At 43.5% G+C, this 20,801-nt stretch overlaps 1 protein-coding gene across 1 annotated transcript in view; it reads right to left on the reverse strand.

Moving 5' to 3' along the window:
- Window positions 1-18,812: 18,812 nt before the first annotated feature.
- Window positions 18,813-20,801, reverse strand: part of TMEM248 (transmembrane protein 248) — a 165,256-nt gene continuing 163,267 nt past the window's right edge. The window contains exon 7 of the mRNA XM_082244959.1: window positions 18,813-19,263. Within this exon, the coding sequence (XP_082101085.1) occupies window positions 19,243-19,263 (21 nt within the window). The 3' untranslated portion in view covers window positions 18,813-19,242. The remainder of the gene's footprint in view (window positions 19,264-20,801) is intronic.

Genomic DNA, 20,801 nt, shown 5'->3' on the forward strand with positions numbered 1-20,801 from the left:
GTAGTTCTGGACTTCTGTATGCTCAGCAATTCACAAAGTCATCATATCAACTTACTCTCAAAGTTCTGACCATGATCTGAATGGATGCGTTGAGGTAGACCATAATGAATGAAAAACTTTTCCACAAGAGTCTTAGCAACTGTACTAGCTTGCTGGTCTCGAGTCGGGAAAGCTTTAGCATATCTAGTAAAATAATCAGTCACAACCAGGACATTACTACGCCCACCCAAGTCAGGTTCAAGACACAGGAAGTCAATGCACACCAGCTCCATTGGTCCTTAACTTCTTAAGTGGCTCATTGGGGCAGCTCTGCTGCAACGCCTTCTTCTGAATACACTGGATACAGGAACGACAATAACTTTCAACTTCCTTTCTCATGAAGGGCCAATAAAACCGATCCCTGACCAAGGTTCGATCTGGTCCCAGGTGTCCATGATCATCGTGGAGGGCTGTCAGTCGGTGCTTTTCTGGTAGGAACAACTGTTGAACTCCATCCGCCTCTTCCGCAGGACACATCCAATACACAATTCCATCTTCCAGTTTCAGCAGGTCCCAATCCTTATAGACCACTCCAATCAGACAATTAAACAGGATTTTGAGGTCTCCGGAAGTCAATGCAGTTTTTACTAAAACACACAGAGGATCCTCCCATTGATCATTCCTCAAATTCCTCCTTTGTCAACTGAGGAAGCTCCTGACTTTGTACTTGTGTCAGATCACAGTAACAACGTGGAACTCCAGCCTTGGAGACTCCCACAACTTCAGCTTCTGTAGCTCCTCTATGTCAGTACTCCACTCCTTCAAGCAAAAAGGAATGACCGCACTTCCGATGAAATTCAGAAAAAGGAGTGTCTTTATTCCACATCAATCAAATGGCAAATACAGGTACACACTGTGAGTGCAGGACAAAAAACGGTAGACGCGTTTCACGACTGGATGTGTCGCTTACTCATTACCAACATGAGTAAGCGACACATCCAGTCGTGAAACGCGTCTACCGTTTTTGTCCTGCACTCACAGTGTGTACCTGTATTTGCCATTTGATTGATGTGGAATAAAGACACTCCTTTTTCTGAATTTCATCGGAAGTGCGGTCATTCCTTTTTGCTTGATGTAATCCTGGATTGCGGATCCGACCAGCACCTGATCCCAGTCTCACCTGGAGCGGTCTCCCCAGCTTGGACTCTGCCTAGTACTCCACTCCTTGACATACAGCTTGAACTCCCTCAGGGGTCAAATGTACCCAGTCTCGAGCATCTCCATTGGGAGCATAGGGTCTTCAGGATAAGGCATTTGCATCCAAATTCTCTTTTTCTGGCCGGTACTTCAAGCTGAATTAGACTTCGGACAAAGCAGCCATCCACCGATGCCCAGTGGCACCCAGTTTAGCAGTATATAACAGATAGGTCAGAGGGTTATTTTCCGTCTTCACCACAAAGGAAGCTCCATACAAGTAGTCTCGCAACACGTCTACTTTTGCCCATTTGAGAGCCAAAAACTCCAACTTGTGTATTAGGTAATTCTTTTCAGAAGGTGACAGATTGCGACTCACATAAACCACAGGGCGAAGCTTCCCAGCAGTTTCTTGATATATTACTCCACCAAGACCGATTCTGCTAGCATCTACATGCAACTCGTATGGCTTGGCAGAATCAGCATAACCCAAAACGGGGGCCTGTGTGAGACTTTTTTTCAGACGCCCAAAAGGCCTGCTCGCACTTCGGGGTCCACTGAAATTAAAGAGTAAAAGAACATGAAGTCCTCTGCCCATTCAAACCCTTATGAATAAGGGGAATGATGGCACCAATATAGCATTTCACTGCTTCGTCCAGCTGGACCGGGTACCTCCACAACTAGGCTCAAAGCAGAGAACATACAAAAAGTCAGTCCATGAGATCCCCCAGTGGGGGGTACTCAAGGGAATAGTTGTAACAGAGAACCATCAACTGTATAAAATGCAACAATTTTATTGAAGTACTGGCACAAGGTATGAATTACAAAAAATAAAAGTAAAAAGTACCACCCAAACACCCAGTGGAATACACAAAGACAAGTACATAAAACGGGCCCCACCCACTCTCTCTTGCACTTCGGGGTCCACTAACCTTGGATAGATTCTCGGGGTCCTCTGGGCCCCATAGGACGTCGTTCCTTTAAACTTGACTGCAGACGATGGGTACAGCTGGAACAAGCTCAAACGGAAATACCACTAAAAAGGGCCGCTTGGTGTTTTAGTATTCTGCCATCCAAGTTGAGGATGCACCACTTAATAGGTAATACTCTAAAAATAGTATCAGGGAGCGGCCCTCGGATTTTGGGCCACATGGATAGATCTCCCTTATTCCCTTTTCTAGGGAATCCGAGTTTTCCTGTAGGCCTAGATGCACATCCCTTTGGAGATATGCGGGATAATGGTGTGTTTCAAGCTTTACACTTTCTGGTGGGGAAAAAATGGCCCACGATAGAACAGTTGATGGACAGGGAGGGTAGATATAGGTTACTATTTTGGAATGCGATACAGTTACATCATTTCTTGCACTCTATCCCTAACCCCCAAGACTTTGATAGACACTTGACTCTTTTTGAAAAATATTGTTCAGACCCAGGTGACATAACCCATACCTTGTCTAAAATGTACAAATTATTAATCACACCTCTGGATCAACTGAGCTCAATTAGGTTTGATAAATGGGAAAGTGAATTGGGGTGTTCTTTCTCTCCTATACAGCACCATAAAATAATAGAACGAGTTTTTAAATCTTCAATATGTACCAAGATCCAAGAGACTAATTACAAAATACTGACAAGCTGGTATTATACTCCAGATAGATTAAATAAGGTCTACCCTACAGTATCGGATAGGTGTTGGCGCTGTCGGACAGAACAGGGCACTTTAATTTATATATTTTGGACATATTCTAAGATAAGACATTACAGGGAAGAGATCAAAAGAGTGACACAAAAATTTACTGAAATAGAGATTACAATAGACCCTGCTTTCTTTCTTCTACAATTGTCAGGAATTTCAACCAAAAAATTTAAGAGCTCGATAGTAAATCATTTACTAAATGCAGCAAGAGCATGTATTCCGAGAAAGTGGAAGAAAGAGTTAGCACCTACGGTAAAAGATTGGGTAATGAAGGTCGAGGAAATAAATAAGTTGGAAGATTTATTTTTACCTCTAGACATCATAGGGAAAAATATAAGCAAACCTGGGAAGCCTGGAATTTATTTATTCTCTCGGAAGAAGGAAAAGCCCTTATGGAGTATTGACCCTATGGGGGAAAATGTAGTGCCATTGGATGGAAGGGATGTGGGAGGGAGGGGAAGGGCAGGAAAGGAGCAACATTTCTTTTTTTTTTGTCTTGTTTTTGGTTTTACAGTTTGTTTTGAGGTAAATGAGGGATATAATAGGTGAAGGCATCAACAGGTTTTTTTTGGGGGGATAATAAGATGTGACTACAATGTTCTCATTATTATGAAAATTATATTGTAGACAATGCATGTTTGTTTATCAATGATGCCTTTAATAAAAAGATTAAAATTGAAAAAAAAAATAAACTTGACAGCAGGAGTTCTTCACCTCCTTCCTTCTGCAGAAGTTCATTCAGGGGGTTTGCTATCTGCGCAAAGTTCCTCACAAATCTCCAGTAATAGGAACAAAACTCAAGGAAGGAGCGCAGTTCGGTCACAGTCCTTGGCCTGGGCCAGGCCGTAACAGCCTCCAGCTTCTGGGGACCAGTGGCTACTCCATCAGCTGAAAACACGTGCCCCAAGTAAGAGACTGACGTCTGATAAAACTTGACACTTCTCCAAGAACAACTTCAGTCCTTCTGCATGTAGTGTCTGGAAAGCCTTCTCAAGTTGAGCTTCTTTAACAAATAAAAACCAGAAAAATTGGGCGTGCAAAATTATTCAGCCCCCTTAAGTTAATACTTTGTAGCGCCACCTTTTGCTGCGATTACAGCTGTAAGTCGCTTAGGGTATGTCTCTATCAGTTTTGCACATCGAGAGACTGAAATTTTTGCCCATTCCTCCTTGCAAAACAGCTCAAGCTCAGTGAGATTGGATGGAGAGCATTTGTGAACAGCAGTTTTCAGTTCTTTTCACAGATTCTCGATTGGATTCAGGTCTGGACTTTGACTTGGCCATTCTAACACCTGGATATGTTTATTTGTGAACCATTCCATTGTAGATTTTGCTTTATGTTTTGGATCATTGTCTTGTTGGAAGACAAATCTCCGTCCCAGTCTCAGGTCTTTTGCAGACTCCATCAGGTTTTCTTCCAGAATGGTTGTATTTGGCTCCATCCATCTTCCCATCAATTTTAACCATCTTCCCTGTCCCTGCTGAAGAAAAGCAGGCCCAAACCATGATGCTGCCACCACGTTTGACAGTGGGGATGGTGTGTTCAGGGTGATGAGCTGTGTTGCTTTTACGCCAAACATAACGTTTTGCATTGTTGCCAAAAAGTTCGATTTTGGTTTCATCTGACCAGAGCACCTTCTTCCACATGTTTGGTGTGTCTCCCAGGTGGCTTGTGGCAAACTTTAAACAACACTTTTTATGGATATCTTTAAGAAATGGCTTTCTTCTTGCCAATCTTCCATAAAGGCCAGATTTGTGCAGTATACGGCTGATTGTTGTCCTATGGAGAGAGTCTCCCACCTCAGCTGTAGATCTCTGCAGTTCATCCAGAGTGATCATGGGCCTCTTGGCTGCATCTCTGATCAGTCTTCTCCTTGTATGAGCCGAAGGTTTAGAGGGACGGCCAGGTCTTCTTAGATTTGCAGTGGTCTGATACTCCTTCCATTTCAATATTATCGCTTGCACAGTGCTCCTTGGGATGTTTAAAGCTTGGGAAATCTTTTTGTATCCAAATCCGGCTTTAAACTTCTCCACAACAGTATATCGGACCTGCCTGGTGTATTCCTTGTTCTTCCTGATGCTCTCTGCGCTTTAAACTGACCTATGAGACTATCACAGTGCAGGTGCATTTATACGGAGACTTGATTGCCCACAGGTGGATTCTATTTATCATCATTAGTCATTTAGGTCAACATTGGATAATTCAGAGATCCTCACTGAACTTCTGGAGAGAGTTTGCTGCACTAAAAGTAAAGGGGCTGAATAATTTTGCACGCCCAATTTTTCAGTTTTTTATTTGTTAAAGTTTGAAATATCCAATAAATTTCATTCCACTTCAGTATTGTGTCCCACTTGTTGTTGATTCTTCACAAAAAATTACAGTTTTATATCTTTATTTTTGAAGCCTGAAATGTGGCAAAATGTCGCAAAGTTTAAGGGGGCCGAATACTTTCGCTAGGCACTGTATTTTGAAAGATTATGTCACGTCGAGTAAATAGATAACATGTTTCGGTTTAAACGTGTTACGGTTTAAAATTGGCGACAAACTACGGTCAGTAAAAATCTCCATAGGCGACATTTTAAAAATGTTTAATGGTTACCAGTTTAGAGTAGCTCTTTTTTTTTTTATTGCTCTCGCTCTGGCGATCGCGGCGATACCTCACATGTGTGGTTTGAACAACGATTTCATTTGCGGGCACGACTTCTGTATATGTTTTCTTTCGTGCGCGAGCTCACAGCGATGGGGGCGGTTAACATTATTTTTTTCCTATTTTTTTTATTTTAGCACAGGTTTTTTTTTAAAAAAAAAGTCTGATCACTTTTATTGCTGTCACAAGCAATGTAATTCCTTGTGACAGGAATAGGCAGTGACAGGTATTCTTTATGGAGGAATCGTGGGTCTAAAAGACCCTAGACCCCCTCCACTACACTTCAATGTATTCAAAATGCTGAAAACTGCATTTTTGAATACTCTCACTTTTTAAATTTGGCGCCATTAGCAGCCAAGTAACCCGGACGTGACGTCATGGACGCCACCTCCGGGTTACAACATCGGAGACCTGATCGAAGCCGCATCCGGCTTTTATTGGGACTCCAAGCAGCCGGCTGGTTGCTTGGGTCTCCCCGTGGGACGGCAGAGCCGCGAAAGGGGGGGGCATCCCCTCCCGCTCGCTGGGGTAACAATCGAGCGGCTCCTGAGCCACATCGGTCATTACCACCTGAAAGCCGACCGCTGGCTCTAAAAAATGGTACCGGGATAATGCCTCTAGCTGCAGGCATCACCCCGGTACAACCACTTATTGCAGCCAATGTCAATTTGCGGTAAGTGGTTAATGCAGTATATTTCAGTGCGTTAGGTGCAGTTTAACGCAGTATAATTCTGTGCATTACTGCACATTTAACGCAGTATATTTCTGTGCGTTAGTGCAGTTTTACTGCAGTTTATTGTAGTGTGTCAGTGGAGTGTGTCTGTGTAGTGAGTACTCAGGTTAAAGTGCACCAAACACCACTTTCCATTGATTAAAGTGCAGCCTTGCACATATTTCCACATCTTTATTACATTTTGTTAATAAGCACCTACCCATCATGTCTGGGAGGCCAACAAGGAGAGGCAGACGTTCCCATGGCACTGTGAGGGGGCCAACAGCGTGTGTATCCACACCCAAAGGTGGATGTGGTCAGTCCTCAGGCAGGGCATAATTTCCTCTGTTAAGTGATGTTGTCTGTGCTATCCAGCCACAGCATGCAGAGGAGGTAGTGAACTGGCTTACTAAACCCTCTTCATCCTCCTTGACACAAGCAGAGACTAGTGTGCAGGCCACTGCAGCTGCCAACGTGGCTAAATTTGCCTCCTTGTCCACAGCTATTCCTGCCAAATCCCCAGCATCAGGCATGGAGTAGTCAGCTGAGTTATTTGAATACAGCATCAGCCATTTGCTCCTTGATGATGCACAGTTATTACTTGATTCAGATGTTGCTTCTGAAGTTGAGGGAGGTAGAACAGGAGCCTACAGAGAGGGAAGAACACTGGTACACAAATTGGCAGTCATGTTCCCACAACCGCAACATGTTGCCAAGTTGTCTCCAGTGGTAATGAGGATGGAGGAGATGATGATGATGTCACTGACACGATTTGGGTGCCGTATAGAGCAGAAGAGGAAAGTGAGGTTAAGGCAAAAGCCTAACGAGGCAGCCATCATAGAAGTGTAGAGAGCAGAAAATATATTCCATCACATTGTGGAGCTGTTATTTACCGGTACCCTTCCCACAGCTCAGCTGTCTGGGCCTTTTTTAGCACATGTGCAGCCGATCGCACTGTTGCAATTAGCAAACTTTGTCTCAAGCAAATCAAGCGTGACAAAAACACCAGCCATTTGGGTACCACATGCTTGACAAGGCATTTAACCTCTCACCACTCAGCCTGTTGGCAAGAGCACCTGAAAGCCACACAAAAGGGACGCAATTCTGGTTCTCCTTACTCTCCTCAGTCTACCCCCGCTATACCTCGTGTCCCAGGTCCTTACAGCACATCTGCCACTAGCACAACACCAGCTGTCCACTATAGCTGGCAAATTTCTCTGCCCCATCTGCTGCAGCGAAAAAAAAATACAGTCACTGCCATCCACATGCCCAGTGTCTAAATGCAAGCTTGTCAAAGCTGCTGGCTTTACAACTTCTGCCTTTCTGTCTGGTGGTTTCTGCCCCCTTTTGTGAATCTTCAGAATGTGCTGTACCACAATGGCAGGTTCCCAGTCTGTATTTCTTTTCACATAAGGCCATTCCAGCTCTGTACCATCACGTGGAAGGCAATATTGTGTCATCGTTGGGCAAGGCAGTCAGCCGCAAAGTCCACGTTACTGCTGACACGTGATTCAGCAAGCATGGTTAGGGACGCTATATTTCATTCATAGCACACTGGGTAACTCTGCTTGCAATTCGGAAGGATGCAGGACAAGGCTCAGTGCTGCAGCTTGTTGTGCCACCACATCCCAATACAGCTAGTGGTGATGATGCAAGATTTGTCAGCTCTACCCCATCCTCCATGCCCTCCTCTGCTGAATTGTCCTACGAACCACAAGTACCCCCTATGCATTCCAGGGGCTATTCAATGAGTTAGGCTAAAAGGTGCTATGCATTGCTTCAGTTGGTGTGACTAGGGGACAGGAATTACACCGGAGCAGAGATTCTTGCAGCTCTGCAGGGGCAGGCCCAGAGGTGGTTCATGCCACACAAGCTGGCGCCAAGAATGGTGGTGTGCGATAATGGCATAAACCTCCTGTCCGCCCATAGACATGGAAAGTTGACACGTGACATGCCTGGCACACGTCCTCAATTTAGTGGTGCAGCGTTTCCTAAATAGGTACCCAGGGTTGAAAGATCTGCTAAAGCAGGCCAGAAGAGTATGTAGCCATTTCAGGCAGTCAAACATAGCCAGTGCTCGGTTGGCTGAAATTCAGCAGGTATTGCATCTGCCCATAAACCGCTTGATTTGTGACATGCCCACCAGGTCGAGTTCGACTTTGGCAATGCTGCAGAGGCTGCACATGCAGCAGAGGGCCGTCAACGAGTACCTGTGTGAGTATGGCACAACGACTCGGCTATTTTTTCCCATGCCAAAGGATGCATACAATGTACTGTCACCATTCGAGGAGGCCACAAGGTTGGTGAGCCGTGACAATGCATGCATTAGTGACACAATCCCTGCTGTGTTCCTGCTGGATTAGACTCTGCATGGCAATATGGACAGAGCACTCGAAGCAGAGCAGCAGGAGGAAGAGGATGACTTCCTTTCCTCTCAAGGCCCACTTTATGCAGACACCATGTCGTGGAAAATGTAGTTTTAACGCTTCTGTTGGTCAAGAGAGGAGCGTTGGAGAAGGGGGCCGCCTAAGTGATGCATTTCACAATTTTTTTAGTCCTCGCCAGGGCTCTCAGCTTCCACATCCCATCGGCAGCGTCTGCATCATATGATGGGCGATTATCTAGGGCCGAAAACAGAGATGGAGAGCTTTCCAGTTGATGATCCACTGGGTCATGAGAATAGACCACTGGCCATAACTTGCCCAGTATGCAATTGAGCTGCTGGAGTGCCCTGCATCCAGCGTGTTTTCCGAATGGGCATTCAGTGCTGCTGGAGGTTTTAATACAGATAATAGAACGTGTCTGTCCACAGACTCCGTGGACTGTCCGACATTTATCAAAATGAATCAGTCCTGGATTACCAGCAGCAATTACAAGCCCCTGATGCCAATGTCACCAGTGATTTTGGGATGTGGAATCACGGCAAAACTTCTAGGCTGCCTAGTGTTGTGGGTGTGGATTTAATCTGGAAGAATTTTTTTGGTGTAGGTTTCATGGGCACAATTAACACCCAAAGACCAATTTTTCCGCACCTGTTTGACAGGTGCATATCATTTTAATTTTTGACAGCAAGGCAAATCTTGCTTTCATCAAGCCTCTATAGAGTTACGGTGGGAAGGCACCTTCGACACACAAAGACCAATTTTTCCACACCTGTTACTTCTATCCAAAGTCTGCGGAAGAGACACCAGAATTTATCCAAAAAATCTCTAATCTTGTTCCCGGTGCACTACATTTTGGCCTCATCATACAGACTGTCTCCCCAAGCTGTTGTTTACAAAATAAAGCTTGCAGGGAAAATATAATTTTTTCTGGCTTCATAAATGCAATTATTTCTACAGATGTGCCACTTTACAGGTAGACTAAGGGGACCCCCCCCCCCAGGACCTATATTGAAAGGAATTTTTTATTTCTCACTTTAAGCATCAATAAATCACTGCTCATTTGAAAATGAAGTTTTTTACAAACTTTTTTTTCATTGATACATTTCCCCCAGGGCAGTACCTGTACCTCCATAACCATTGCATGCCCAATTACTTGCATATAAGCTTTCAAAATGGGCATGTTTGATTTTTCCAGTTAGAGTCCCATAGACTTCAATGGAGTTTGTTATTCAGTTTTGAAGTTTTGAGATGTTCAAAAGTTCTGGTGCGAACCGAACAGGTGGCCGTTCGGTCCATCCCTAACAGACATATATGAAGACCGCTTGCAACTGCTGACACAGGTCCATAAGCAGCAAGAGGTGTCACCAACAAGGAACATCTTTACAGATCACACTGATGCTTGTGTGGTGTACTGCAGCAGCTTACTCCCAATTTTGCCAGGATTCATTAGTGAAAGAGAATTGCAGGCCAGGGATGATATTAATTGATATCTCCAGGCCTGCATGTCAACGAAACAGAATGGTTTGCCACCACCAGGGTTTCAAATGCTTCCTGCTGCCTCCTTCTCTTGTCCAGGCATATCTTCCATGCAGGATCCTGCCACTAGCATGGCCTATGTTCCAAAACGCAGCCATAATTGGATTTTTGACTTACCGTAAAATCCTTTTCTCTTAAGCTCATTGACAGACGCAGACTTCTTGATTAATATCAGTAGGTATATACTGCCCCCTACAGGAGTAGGACACTAGGCAGGAAAAAAGTTCTGGCCACACCTTATGGGCAGTCCCAGGGGGTATATCCTCTCTCTCCCTGCTACAGGATGTCAGTTATGTAACAAAGCAGTGTCAGAGAATTCAACCCAAACCAACTCAAAAATAGAGGGGCGGGTCCTGCGTCTGTCAATGAGCTTAAGAGAAAAGGATTTTACGGTAAGTCAAAAATCCAATTTTCTCTGTCGCTCATTGACAGATGCAGACTTTTTGATTAATATCAGTAGGGATGTCCCAAAGCAGTGCCACAAATGAGGGGTGGGATAACAGAAATAAAAATCCAATCCAGAAGGCCCAACCGGAGCCAACCAGAAGCATCAAGGACTCATCGAACAAAAGGATGAGACCCAACTGAAAAAAACAAAAAAAAGATTTATCTAAAAAAAAAGCTTGCCAGGACCAGAGATCCCAGCAAGGAACTTAGGTCCTTACTCCTGACTAGGCAGAAAAAAACTGACATCCTGTAGCAGGGAGAGAGAGGATATACCCCCTGGGACTGCCCATAAGGTGTGGCCAGAACTTTTTTCCTGCCTAGTGTCCTACTCCTGTAGGGGGCAGTATATCCCTACTGATATTAATCAAGAAGTCTGCGTCTGTCAATGAGCGACAGAGAAATTTAAATTGCCCTCTCCTGGTGTGTATTTACCACATCATAGTTGCATAGTAGTTGAGGTTGGATAAAGACAACAGTCCATCCAGTTCAACCTGTGTAGGTGTGTGTGGACGTATTAATTTCCCATAACCCTGAATGTTGTGATCTTTGAAATGCAAGTCCAAGAGTATTTTAAAAGTAGCTATACTCCCTGCAGCTACCATCAATTGTGGAAGAGAGTTCCACAATCTTATTGCCCTTAAAGTGAAAAACCCCTTACGTAGCTTAAGGTAAAACTGCCTCTCCTCTAATCTCATTGTGTGGCCATGTGTCCTCTTACAGTCCTTGAGACTAAATCATTTTTTACCTATGCTGAGATCACCATTGAGGTATTTGTAAATCGCTATCATATCCCCCTCTCAGGCGTCTCTTCTCTAGGGAGAATAAATTGTGCTTGCTCCTTATAAGTAAGGCCCTCGAATCCCCCAATTAGTTTAGTTGCCTTTTTTTGGACTGTCTCCAGTTCCAGCACATTCTTTCTGAGGATTGGCGACCAGAACTGGACAGAGTACTCCAGATGTGGCTGGACCATGGTTTTATAAAGTGGTAGGATTAAAGCTTTATCTCTAGACTATATCCCCTTCCTTATGCATGCTGATATTCTGCTGGCTTTGGCAGATGCAGCTTGAAATTGCATGTTATTGCTTAGCCTATCTTCCATTAAGACTCCCAGATCTTTCTCCATTCTTGATTCACCCCACAAGTTCCCCCCCTAAAGCGTATTTTGTGTTTATGTTTTTAGCCCCCACGTGCAATACCTTACATTTCTCCACAAAAACCTAATTTGCCATGTAGTTGACCACTCTGTTATTTTGTTCAGGTCATTCTGTAAGATTTCTATATCTTGATAAGAAGTTCTTGCCCTGCCTATTTTTTTTGTCATCCGCAAAAACTGAGATTGAGCTAATGATCCCGCCCTCTATGTTATTTATGAATTTATTGAACAAAATTGGTCCCAGGACTGAGCCTTGGGGGACCCCACTTACCACTCCAGACCACCCTTTGGACATGCCCCTGTAACCAGTTTTCTATCTAAGAACAAATCTTGTGGTCGATGCCTGCAGACCTTAGTTTGTAGATTAAGCGTTTGTGGGGAACAGTATCGAATGTCCATAGCAAATTCTTGGCTATGGTCCCTTATCAACCCTTTCAGTAGTTTACATACTATTGACGTCAGGCTGACTGGCCTATAGTTTCCTGGGATATGCCTCTGCCCTTTTTTGAATATTGGTATCACATTGGCTTTCCTCTAGTCACCTGGTACAGTTCCTGTCAAAATACTGTCTGCAAAGATCAGGAACAATGGTCTAGCTATAACCCTACTGAGTTATTTGAGTACTCTTGGGTGCAAGCCACCCAGTCCTGGTGATTTATTTGTGGTAATATTATCAAGTCTTTCCTTTATTTCACCCTCTGTTAGCCATAGCGGCAAGTACTGTGATGTGCCACTAACCGTACAGTCATGGTCAGTATACCCCTCTTTTTCCTTTGTAAAAACTGAGAAGAAAGCATTTAGTACAGTTGCCTTCTCTGTGTCCCCTGTAACCATCCTCCCATCATCGTTAATTCTGTGAGTAATGTGCTCTGACCTCCCTTTTTTGCTATCAGTATATTTAAAGAATTTCTTAGGGTTTTTTTTTTTACTTTCCTCTGCTATGTGTCTCTCAAAGTCAATTTTAGACGTCTTGATTTCTTTTTTACATTTCTTATTAGATTCCTTGTATTGGTGGAAAGCCGATAATGTCCCTTCCGATTTACATTCCTTAAAGGCCATTTTTCTTTTCTAATAAGCTTTTTTTACATTACGGTTTAGCCACCTTGGCTCTTCTAAATGTATTTCCCGTTAGAATGCACTGTGAGATACTTTTGTTTAATATCTTCCCAAAGCTTTCCCATTTTTCCTCCGTGTTCAATATTCCTAGGATTTGATCCCAATTTATTTTCTCTATTATTGAGCACAGTTCCGGAAAGTTTGCCCTTCTGAAGTTTAGGGTTCTTATGTTCCCCTCTTGTCTTGCTATCTAATGATTTACGCTAAATGTGATCATCCTGTGATCACTAGAACCCAAGTTGTCCCGGACTTCTACATCTGTGATTAGACCTGGGTCGTTCGCAATTACCAGATCTAGCATCATGCATTTTTTCTAGTAGGAGAATCCATCAACTGAGACATGTAGTTGTCCTGTAATACATTCATGAAATGACGGGCCTTTAACCACTTTCAGACCGGAGGATTTTGGCTGCTCAATGACCAGGCCCTATTTTGCGATTTGGCACTGCGTGACTAACGGACAATTGCGCGGTCGTGCGACGCTGTACCCAAAATTGACATCCTTTTTTCCCCAAATAGAGTTTTCTTTTGGTGGTATTTGATCACCTTTGCCATTTGTATTTTTTGCGCTATAAACAAAAAAAAAAGCGAAAATTTTGAAAAAAAAAAAACATTCTTTTATATGAAATTCTCAAAAAAAAAAGTAAAAATCGAAAATTTTTAACATTTTAGTCCAATTTGTTTTCTGCTACATATTTTTGGTAAAAAAAAAAAACGCAATAAGCGTATTTTGATTGGTTTGCGCACAAGTTATTGCGTTTACTAACTACGGGAAAGATTTGTCATTTTTATTGTTTTTTTTTCACTAGTAATGGCGGCGATCTGCGATTAATTGCGGGACTGCGACATTGGGGCGGACAGATCGGACCCCCAACTGACATTTTTGGGGGTACCAGTGACATTACTGCAGTAATCAGTGCTAAAAATATGCACTGTTACTGTGATAATGACACTGGCAGGGAAGGCATTAACCCTGTGGGTGATCAAGGGGTTAAACGTGACCCTAGGGGCATGATTCTTGTTGTGGTTGGGGGGTGGCTTGTGAAGTCATCACAGACGAGACATGTGATCCTATATATCAGGGTCACATGACATCTGTGATAACTTCAGGGAGAAGTATGGACGGCTGTGTTTACATCAGCCACCCGTCCTCTGTCAGCGGCGGGAGATCGCGAGTGGCCGGCGGCCATCGGAGCCGCCTGTCACACGCACTAGCTTCCCCACTGACGAGCGGGGGTGGGAGCGCACCTCCGGCGGTGAATGATCGCCCCCTAGCTCCTCCCAGGCGAGCGCCGTACATGTAAGGGGCTTTGCCTGGGAGAGCCAGCCTACTGCGGTGGCTGGGGCTAAAGTGGTTAATGAATGTGCAGTCCCCTCTTGCCAGTCAATATCGGGATAAATGAAGTCCCACATTACAATGACTTGTCCCTGCTTTGCCACTATTCCCAACTGTGATAAAAATTCCAGCTCCACCTCCTCCATTTGGTTGGGAGGCCTATAACATACCCCCATTATTACTTTCCCCCTTACTTCTTCCTTATGGAGTTCTACCCACACGGATTCCACCTCCGCCCTCATCCCTTCCATAAGGTCAATCCTCGCTACCACCCTTACATTATTTTTGACAGAGGCGTACCCCTGCCCCTCTTTTTCCTTCCATGGTAAAGAATAAAACCAGACTCTTGTTAGGCAAAGTATGGGAGCTTAAATTTGTTCTGAAGGTATAAGCTTCAGGACCTCTTGGTGCATATCAGGTGCTCTGACAATTCACTGACTGCTAACTTCTGTAGCAGTGACTCATTTAGTAATACAAAAGCGGTGAGGGTACCTGCTCAAGCATCTGCAGGTTAAAAAAAAAAAATCCGTAATGACAGCTAATTTGTCATGACAGATTCCCCTTTAGGAGAAAAACTAGAATAAAGGTGCAACCATTCCTCTAGGATTTAATATGGAAGGGCATTGGAATTTTTGGCAAGTGAGGTAAAGGCATATGGGAGAAGCAGTGAGGGAGGTTTTAGGTATAGTGGTGAGAGGATAGGGGTGGGCTGGTGGTGCAGGCACAGTGATGACACTGGGGAGGAGGGTGGTGTGATAACCCTGTCAGCTGTAACTCCCTGGGTGGTAGTAGGCGGCGTGAGCTGACAAGGTCAGAAATTAGTGGGCTATATCCCATTGCAACAGACACCTACTCTAGATGTGTTTCCCACTGGGTATGGCTGTTGTAGATAGGGCTGGATTTATACAGTATTTAAACCTTGATGCTACAGCTCATGCATAGTAGCGACATTATTTCCTACCTGCATCACCTATTACCACCATTTTGGGTTATCCTAAAAGATCCACACTAGCCCCAGAGCACCAACTGCCATTTATTTAGTGCTGCAAGCCTGCAGTGATCTTTGCAGATATCAAAAATAGGCTCCCAACACTGGAAGTCTCCTGTCACAAATAGCTTATTTCTGGCTCCTACATAATGTTACAAGATCTACTGAAGAGTGCAGTTGATAAATTATTAGCAATGGGAAACATTCTGTGCCAGGAGCAGATTGTTGGTATGTATGGGGACCACAGAAAATTAGACGAGATCAGCAGCAAAGCCATTAACTCCAGAGTGTGGGTACTGCCTCCTATGCATGCACAGTAGAAGCTTAGACTTTCTATGCAGCAGGGCAACATCAATCTGCAGAGATTTAAAAGGCAGTGTTTTTCTACAACACAGGCAGCACAAAATAGAAGACGTGCCAGCTGCAGGTAAAGATTGCAGCAGGACTGCTGGTGGACTAGGTGCCAGAACTGCGACTATACAGTGGAGAAGCCAGAGGATGAGTTTGAGCTGCACAGTAAAAAAAAAAAAAAAAAAAAAAGAAGGGGGGGTTTAAAAACTTTCAGAAAATGCAGCATGAAAGTTCCTTATCCTTTCTGCATGATGATTCTTTGAACAATAAAACTGTCCAACTTATTCAAAGCTTTACTGCTTTAAACCTGTCTGCTAGGATCTCAAACATAATGTAGCAGCTGAGATTTAATCTAAACTAAAGGTCTCTCAAAAAAACATATGGAAAGCACATGTTGCCTTGCTGTTTTGGGATGTCTTTCCTAAGTCCTCATACCACATTCAGCACAGTGCAGATTCATTCTGCACAGTGCAGATCGCCTTCACATTATGCTGTTCAATTGTCTGCAGGTAAAAGTGGTTGTAAAGTCTCAACGTTTATTACCTAAGTGCATTCTATGCATTAAGGTGAAAAATCTTCTGTGCTGCAACTCCCTCTAGACCCCCCCTTTTTATTACCAGAGCCGATCCAGCGATGTGCACAAGCGCAGCAGGTCCAGCCGCTCTCTCTCTCCTCATTGGACAGATTAATATGCTGCTGTCAATAAAATCCAGTGACAGGGAGTGGCCGAGTCCCGCTTTGTCAATAGATGCAGCAGCAGGACTCGGGAGCGAGCCCACATGGGTGCCCGTATAAAAAGCAACTTTCTGTGGGTGCATCCGATGAAGAGGGGTCTGAAACGTCAGGGGGCACCCCAGAAGAGGAGAATAAGGGCTGATCTGTGCAAAAAAAATTGCACAAAGCAGGTAAGTATAGGCATGTTTTTTTTTTTTTTTTAATAAAAACAAAAGAGGGTTTCTAACCTCTTTAATGTGTGTTGAGGCATAAAGGCAATCTATACTTTTAAATAACCTAATCCCAATGGCCTCCTTCCCCATACTAACTTAACTCTTGCACATAACTTGGATCAGAAGGTGATACAGTCCAGAAGTTTACGCCCTTAACACTGAACCTGCCTGCATTCCAGCACCACTGCCACTGAAACCCAGCACCCGTGACTGCACCTTTCTAGCAGCTAGAACCTCCTTACCACCCAGTAACTATAGCACTGCATATTAGGACTATTGTACCGTGTGGCACTACTTCCCCCTTGTCACCTTTGCAGGGAAATCCAGAGAGAAGAGGCTGCACCCATTGTTTGTGTACTCAGCATTTGGCGCTGCCCACTTTCTCCCCAGAGCAGCCTGTAAAAAGGACAACCAACAGTCTGGGGGTGCTGTGCAAACTGTGTCTCTCATTTGGGGAAGAGGGAGAAGGTGCATACTTCCCAACCTAGAGGAAGAGGGAAGTCAAACGCTTAGATGTTACTATCAAGTTGCTCATTGCCTACGGAAACTCTACCACTGCAGAAGCAATTTTCTGGAACTCCAACATTGATATTTATTCTTCATTACTTTTAGAAGTGGTATTGTATTTTAAATAAAATACTTATATATGTTCTCCCAATCCTAAACTTTTAACATTATTATTTTAGGTATGCACGTTCTATATCAGGCTAATAAACTCCATTTTTCTTCCCGTTTTCTTTTACAATAAATATAGGATAAGTCAAAGTCACAGTACCAGGGATAGCTTTATTCAGAAAACCAAACAGCATTCCACATAAACCGGAGGCCATAGTTCAGGAGACTGAAGACAGATGGAAACAACATTGATGAAAACTAGGACGGCTGGCATTGGCAATTACAAGGATTATTTCAAAAGGAACCCAAAACTGTTCATTGCTGATTAGACAGGACATGTTGAATTGTGCTGGGCCTCCTCTCCATGGCTGAGCTGCATTGTCAAGCAAGGACAAGGAACAAACACTAGAAGGAAAACCTGAAGTGACTGGTATTGCCACCTGTGGCTCTTAGCTGAACTGTATGTCTATTGTGTTCTACAGCATAACCCCTGGAATATACCATATCTACATAACTGATCTCTTTAAAAGGGTAGACATCACTATCCGTTACCAAACATAAAAATAGCTTCTATGCTGCTTTTTTTGGTTTGCTTTACGAAAAAATGCAGTTTGTATAATGAACAGAAACAACACAGCTAATATTTTAGGGCCTAAAGAAATTTTCACTACAGTCTAAGTGGTGCAGTATTAAATCTGCTGGTTTAGTTTAGCCACAGGGCCCCTTTTCGTGTGAGGTCCATGGTCTCAAGGCAGCAAATAATTTTTATTAAGATGGTAACATGTTTCAAAACCTATAAAACATATAAAGCAATAAAATGTACCTGCGCAAATTTGAAAATGCAGTGTACCGCTAAGCACAGGTTGTAGATTATGGTGCCATTCAAATTGAACCAAAATGCACCACACTGCAATGCATGCATACTCATGTATTACTTTAGGTTTCCACAAGATAGGTGTAAAACCAGCATTATAGGGAATCTACATTCCTCCAAATTTAAGACGTTAAAGATAGTTTAGATATACTTAACCAGACAGCAATTTGCCTTTTCCTTCTTTGAAGTCAGGGTTAACATTAGTAGAGAGCAAAACAGCATTTACCATAAGCTTTAAAAAAAATTGGGTTGGCCTACCCCAGGCAATCTGCTTCTCAATGGCCACACACTGAATTGTTTCTGTTACTGTAAGCAAGCTACATACAGCTGAGTTTGGTAGGCAGCAGAAGGAAGCAGCCACTGCATTGTTACAACCGTTTTCCTGCCAACTGCAGTTTTATTCTACTATATCTGGTATGCCCTCTCCAAAGTAACCAATGAAAAGAAAATGTGGGGGGGGGGGGGGGGTGCGCAGATGATCTGCAAAGAATGAAAGTTGCCATCTCCAGAGTTTTTAAAATCCTGTAAATAATTAAATTTAATTCTTCTAAATGGCAAAAAAAGTACACCTCCAATACATGTAGCAGGGTCCCACAGTCACTAAAGGTGGCTCTGCTCTATTTTATTGATGTCAATGGTAAAGATACTCCCGGTAGGATACAATACAAAATAGAGGCTTTGCAAATAGGTCCCATTATTTCTGTAATGATTACGATTTTACATTCAAACCAACATTTGGATAATTAATGGATATATAGACTTCAGAGCTGGTGTGCTATGAAGAATGATGCTTTTAGACATACAGCTAACAGAATAAAGGCCTTTTCCATGCAGCAGCAACATTTCATCCTTTAATTCAAATAAAGATATAATTTCTCTAGATACTGAAAAACAAATAAGTGCAGTGTTGCTTGAGATCAGGAACTTATTCATTAAACATATGAATCAATCAGGCAAGTCATACTGCCCACTATACACAGCCACTAAACATATCTACACGAGAAAACAACGGCTAGTCCACAGGTACAGGGAGTAAAACACAAGTCCCTGCGATGCAGTACATTTGCACCAAGCCTCTTTAAGTGTACCTATTTATAAATATGTACAAATCAATTACAGGCACTTGAAATGTCTTTGGTTGGAAGAAACCAACATTGCGAAGTTGTGTGTTCCTCCCTCCCCCCCCTAGAAGGACACAGGACACATTCTCCTGGTGGGGTCAACAGGCAATGACTCCAGTTCATATCTGATGGTGCAGGAAGGATGGCTATGCCTCAGAAAGAGCAACCTGAAAAATAAAAAATGATACATTTTTTAAAAGAGGAAAAAATAGGACTTTTTTTATCGAATGTAAAATAATTTTATTTAAGTCAACTGAGAGATATGGTGTTCAGAAACAGTCATGTTATACTGCTGCCTACAGGAGGTTGGAACACTAACAGAAAAAGTTGTATACACTAACCCTCGTATAACCCATCTACTCAGTATTCCTCAGTTTTGTGAAAAAGCAAGTACATAAAGCCTATAAATAATAAATAACTGGCGCACCACGGGGAGAAACAGTATCACCAAAAGACTATACCGATAATACTGGACACATACTAATGAACTAGTGAAAAGGAAAATCAATGTGATATAAAAAGTCCATAAGTCCATATGTGACACAGTCAATAAAAAATTCCAATGTGCACTCCTTAGGCAGCTCTAGTGACAAGGTAGAAGTTTTGCTTGTTGCCAACTGAAAAGAAACACAGGCGCCACTCTAAGTGCAGTAGCTGGAATTTTATTAAAAGGATGCAACTTAATGTTGGGTACTCACAAGGGTAATAAGTAATCAAGCACAGAGAATGCTCCGGTGGAGAGTCAGGATGGCCAGAGCGATAGCAATGGGCAGGCTGCAGCGATATCGCTGTACTTCCTCGTCTCGGGGACACTCAGATGCCGGTCCGTCGTCACTTCCGAGAGCGTGGGCGTGATTACGTCATGGCGCCGGCCTGACTCTCCACCGGAGCATTCTCTGTGCTTGATTACTTATTACCCTTGTGAGTACCCAACATTAAGTTGCATCCTTTTAATAAAATTCCAGCTACTGCACTTAGAGTGGCGCCTGTGTTTCTTTTAAGTACATAAAGCCAACTGAGGTGTGGGCAACAGTCACTGACTCCAACAAATTTAAGAACCATACGCAATTCATCGGTATCTGAAAGACTAACACGTAAATCAACTCGAGATGACGTGAAACCCTGTGCAAGGGCCAGGTTAACGCAGAGGCTATTGGAACTGTAACTCCAGGCCCCTACCATAATATAGGCCCAAGCTGGCCAGGTTTGCTGTCACCACTATTTGCTGTCACTTGTAAACACAGAAGCCTGGCTTCTGTGCTACAAATGACAGCACGCTTCTCCCAACAGCTCCCTCAGAACCTCTGTGCACAGCACTCAGGGCAGACACAGAGGACAGCGGCCATGGCACAGATGTGTTTATAGGCTTCAGAAAGGGCATCCCATGCTGGCTTAAAAAGAGCCTGGTGCTTGGATGACGATGCCCCTTCCTGGACAATCTCATTGCCGCTGCTGCCCAGTAGTGGAGAGGCAGAGCTGCAAATGGACTGTGTGGGACATTGAGATCAGCGGCTTGTGAGAGGTGAGCAGATGGAGGAAGGGGTGGATGTTTATGAGGGCAGTGGGGGAGCAAGGGTCAAAGCTGGAGCAGCTGCACGGAGAGTTGCACAATATATGGCACAGGTTTATTGTTATTCATTGATGTGAAAAGCACTAGTACTTGAATATTTATAATTTTTTCTATACTACCAGGTACCAAAATCTG

This window comes from Pelophylax lessonae (assembly GCF_965119305.1).
Source record: "Pelophylax lessonae genome assembly, chromosome: 2".
NCBI lineage: Eukaryota > Metazoa > Chordata > Amphibia > Anura > Ranidae > Pelophylax > Pelophylax lessonae.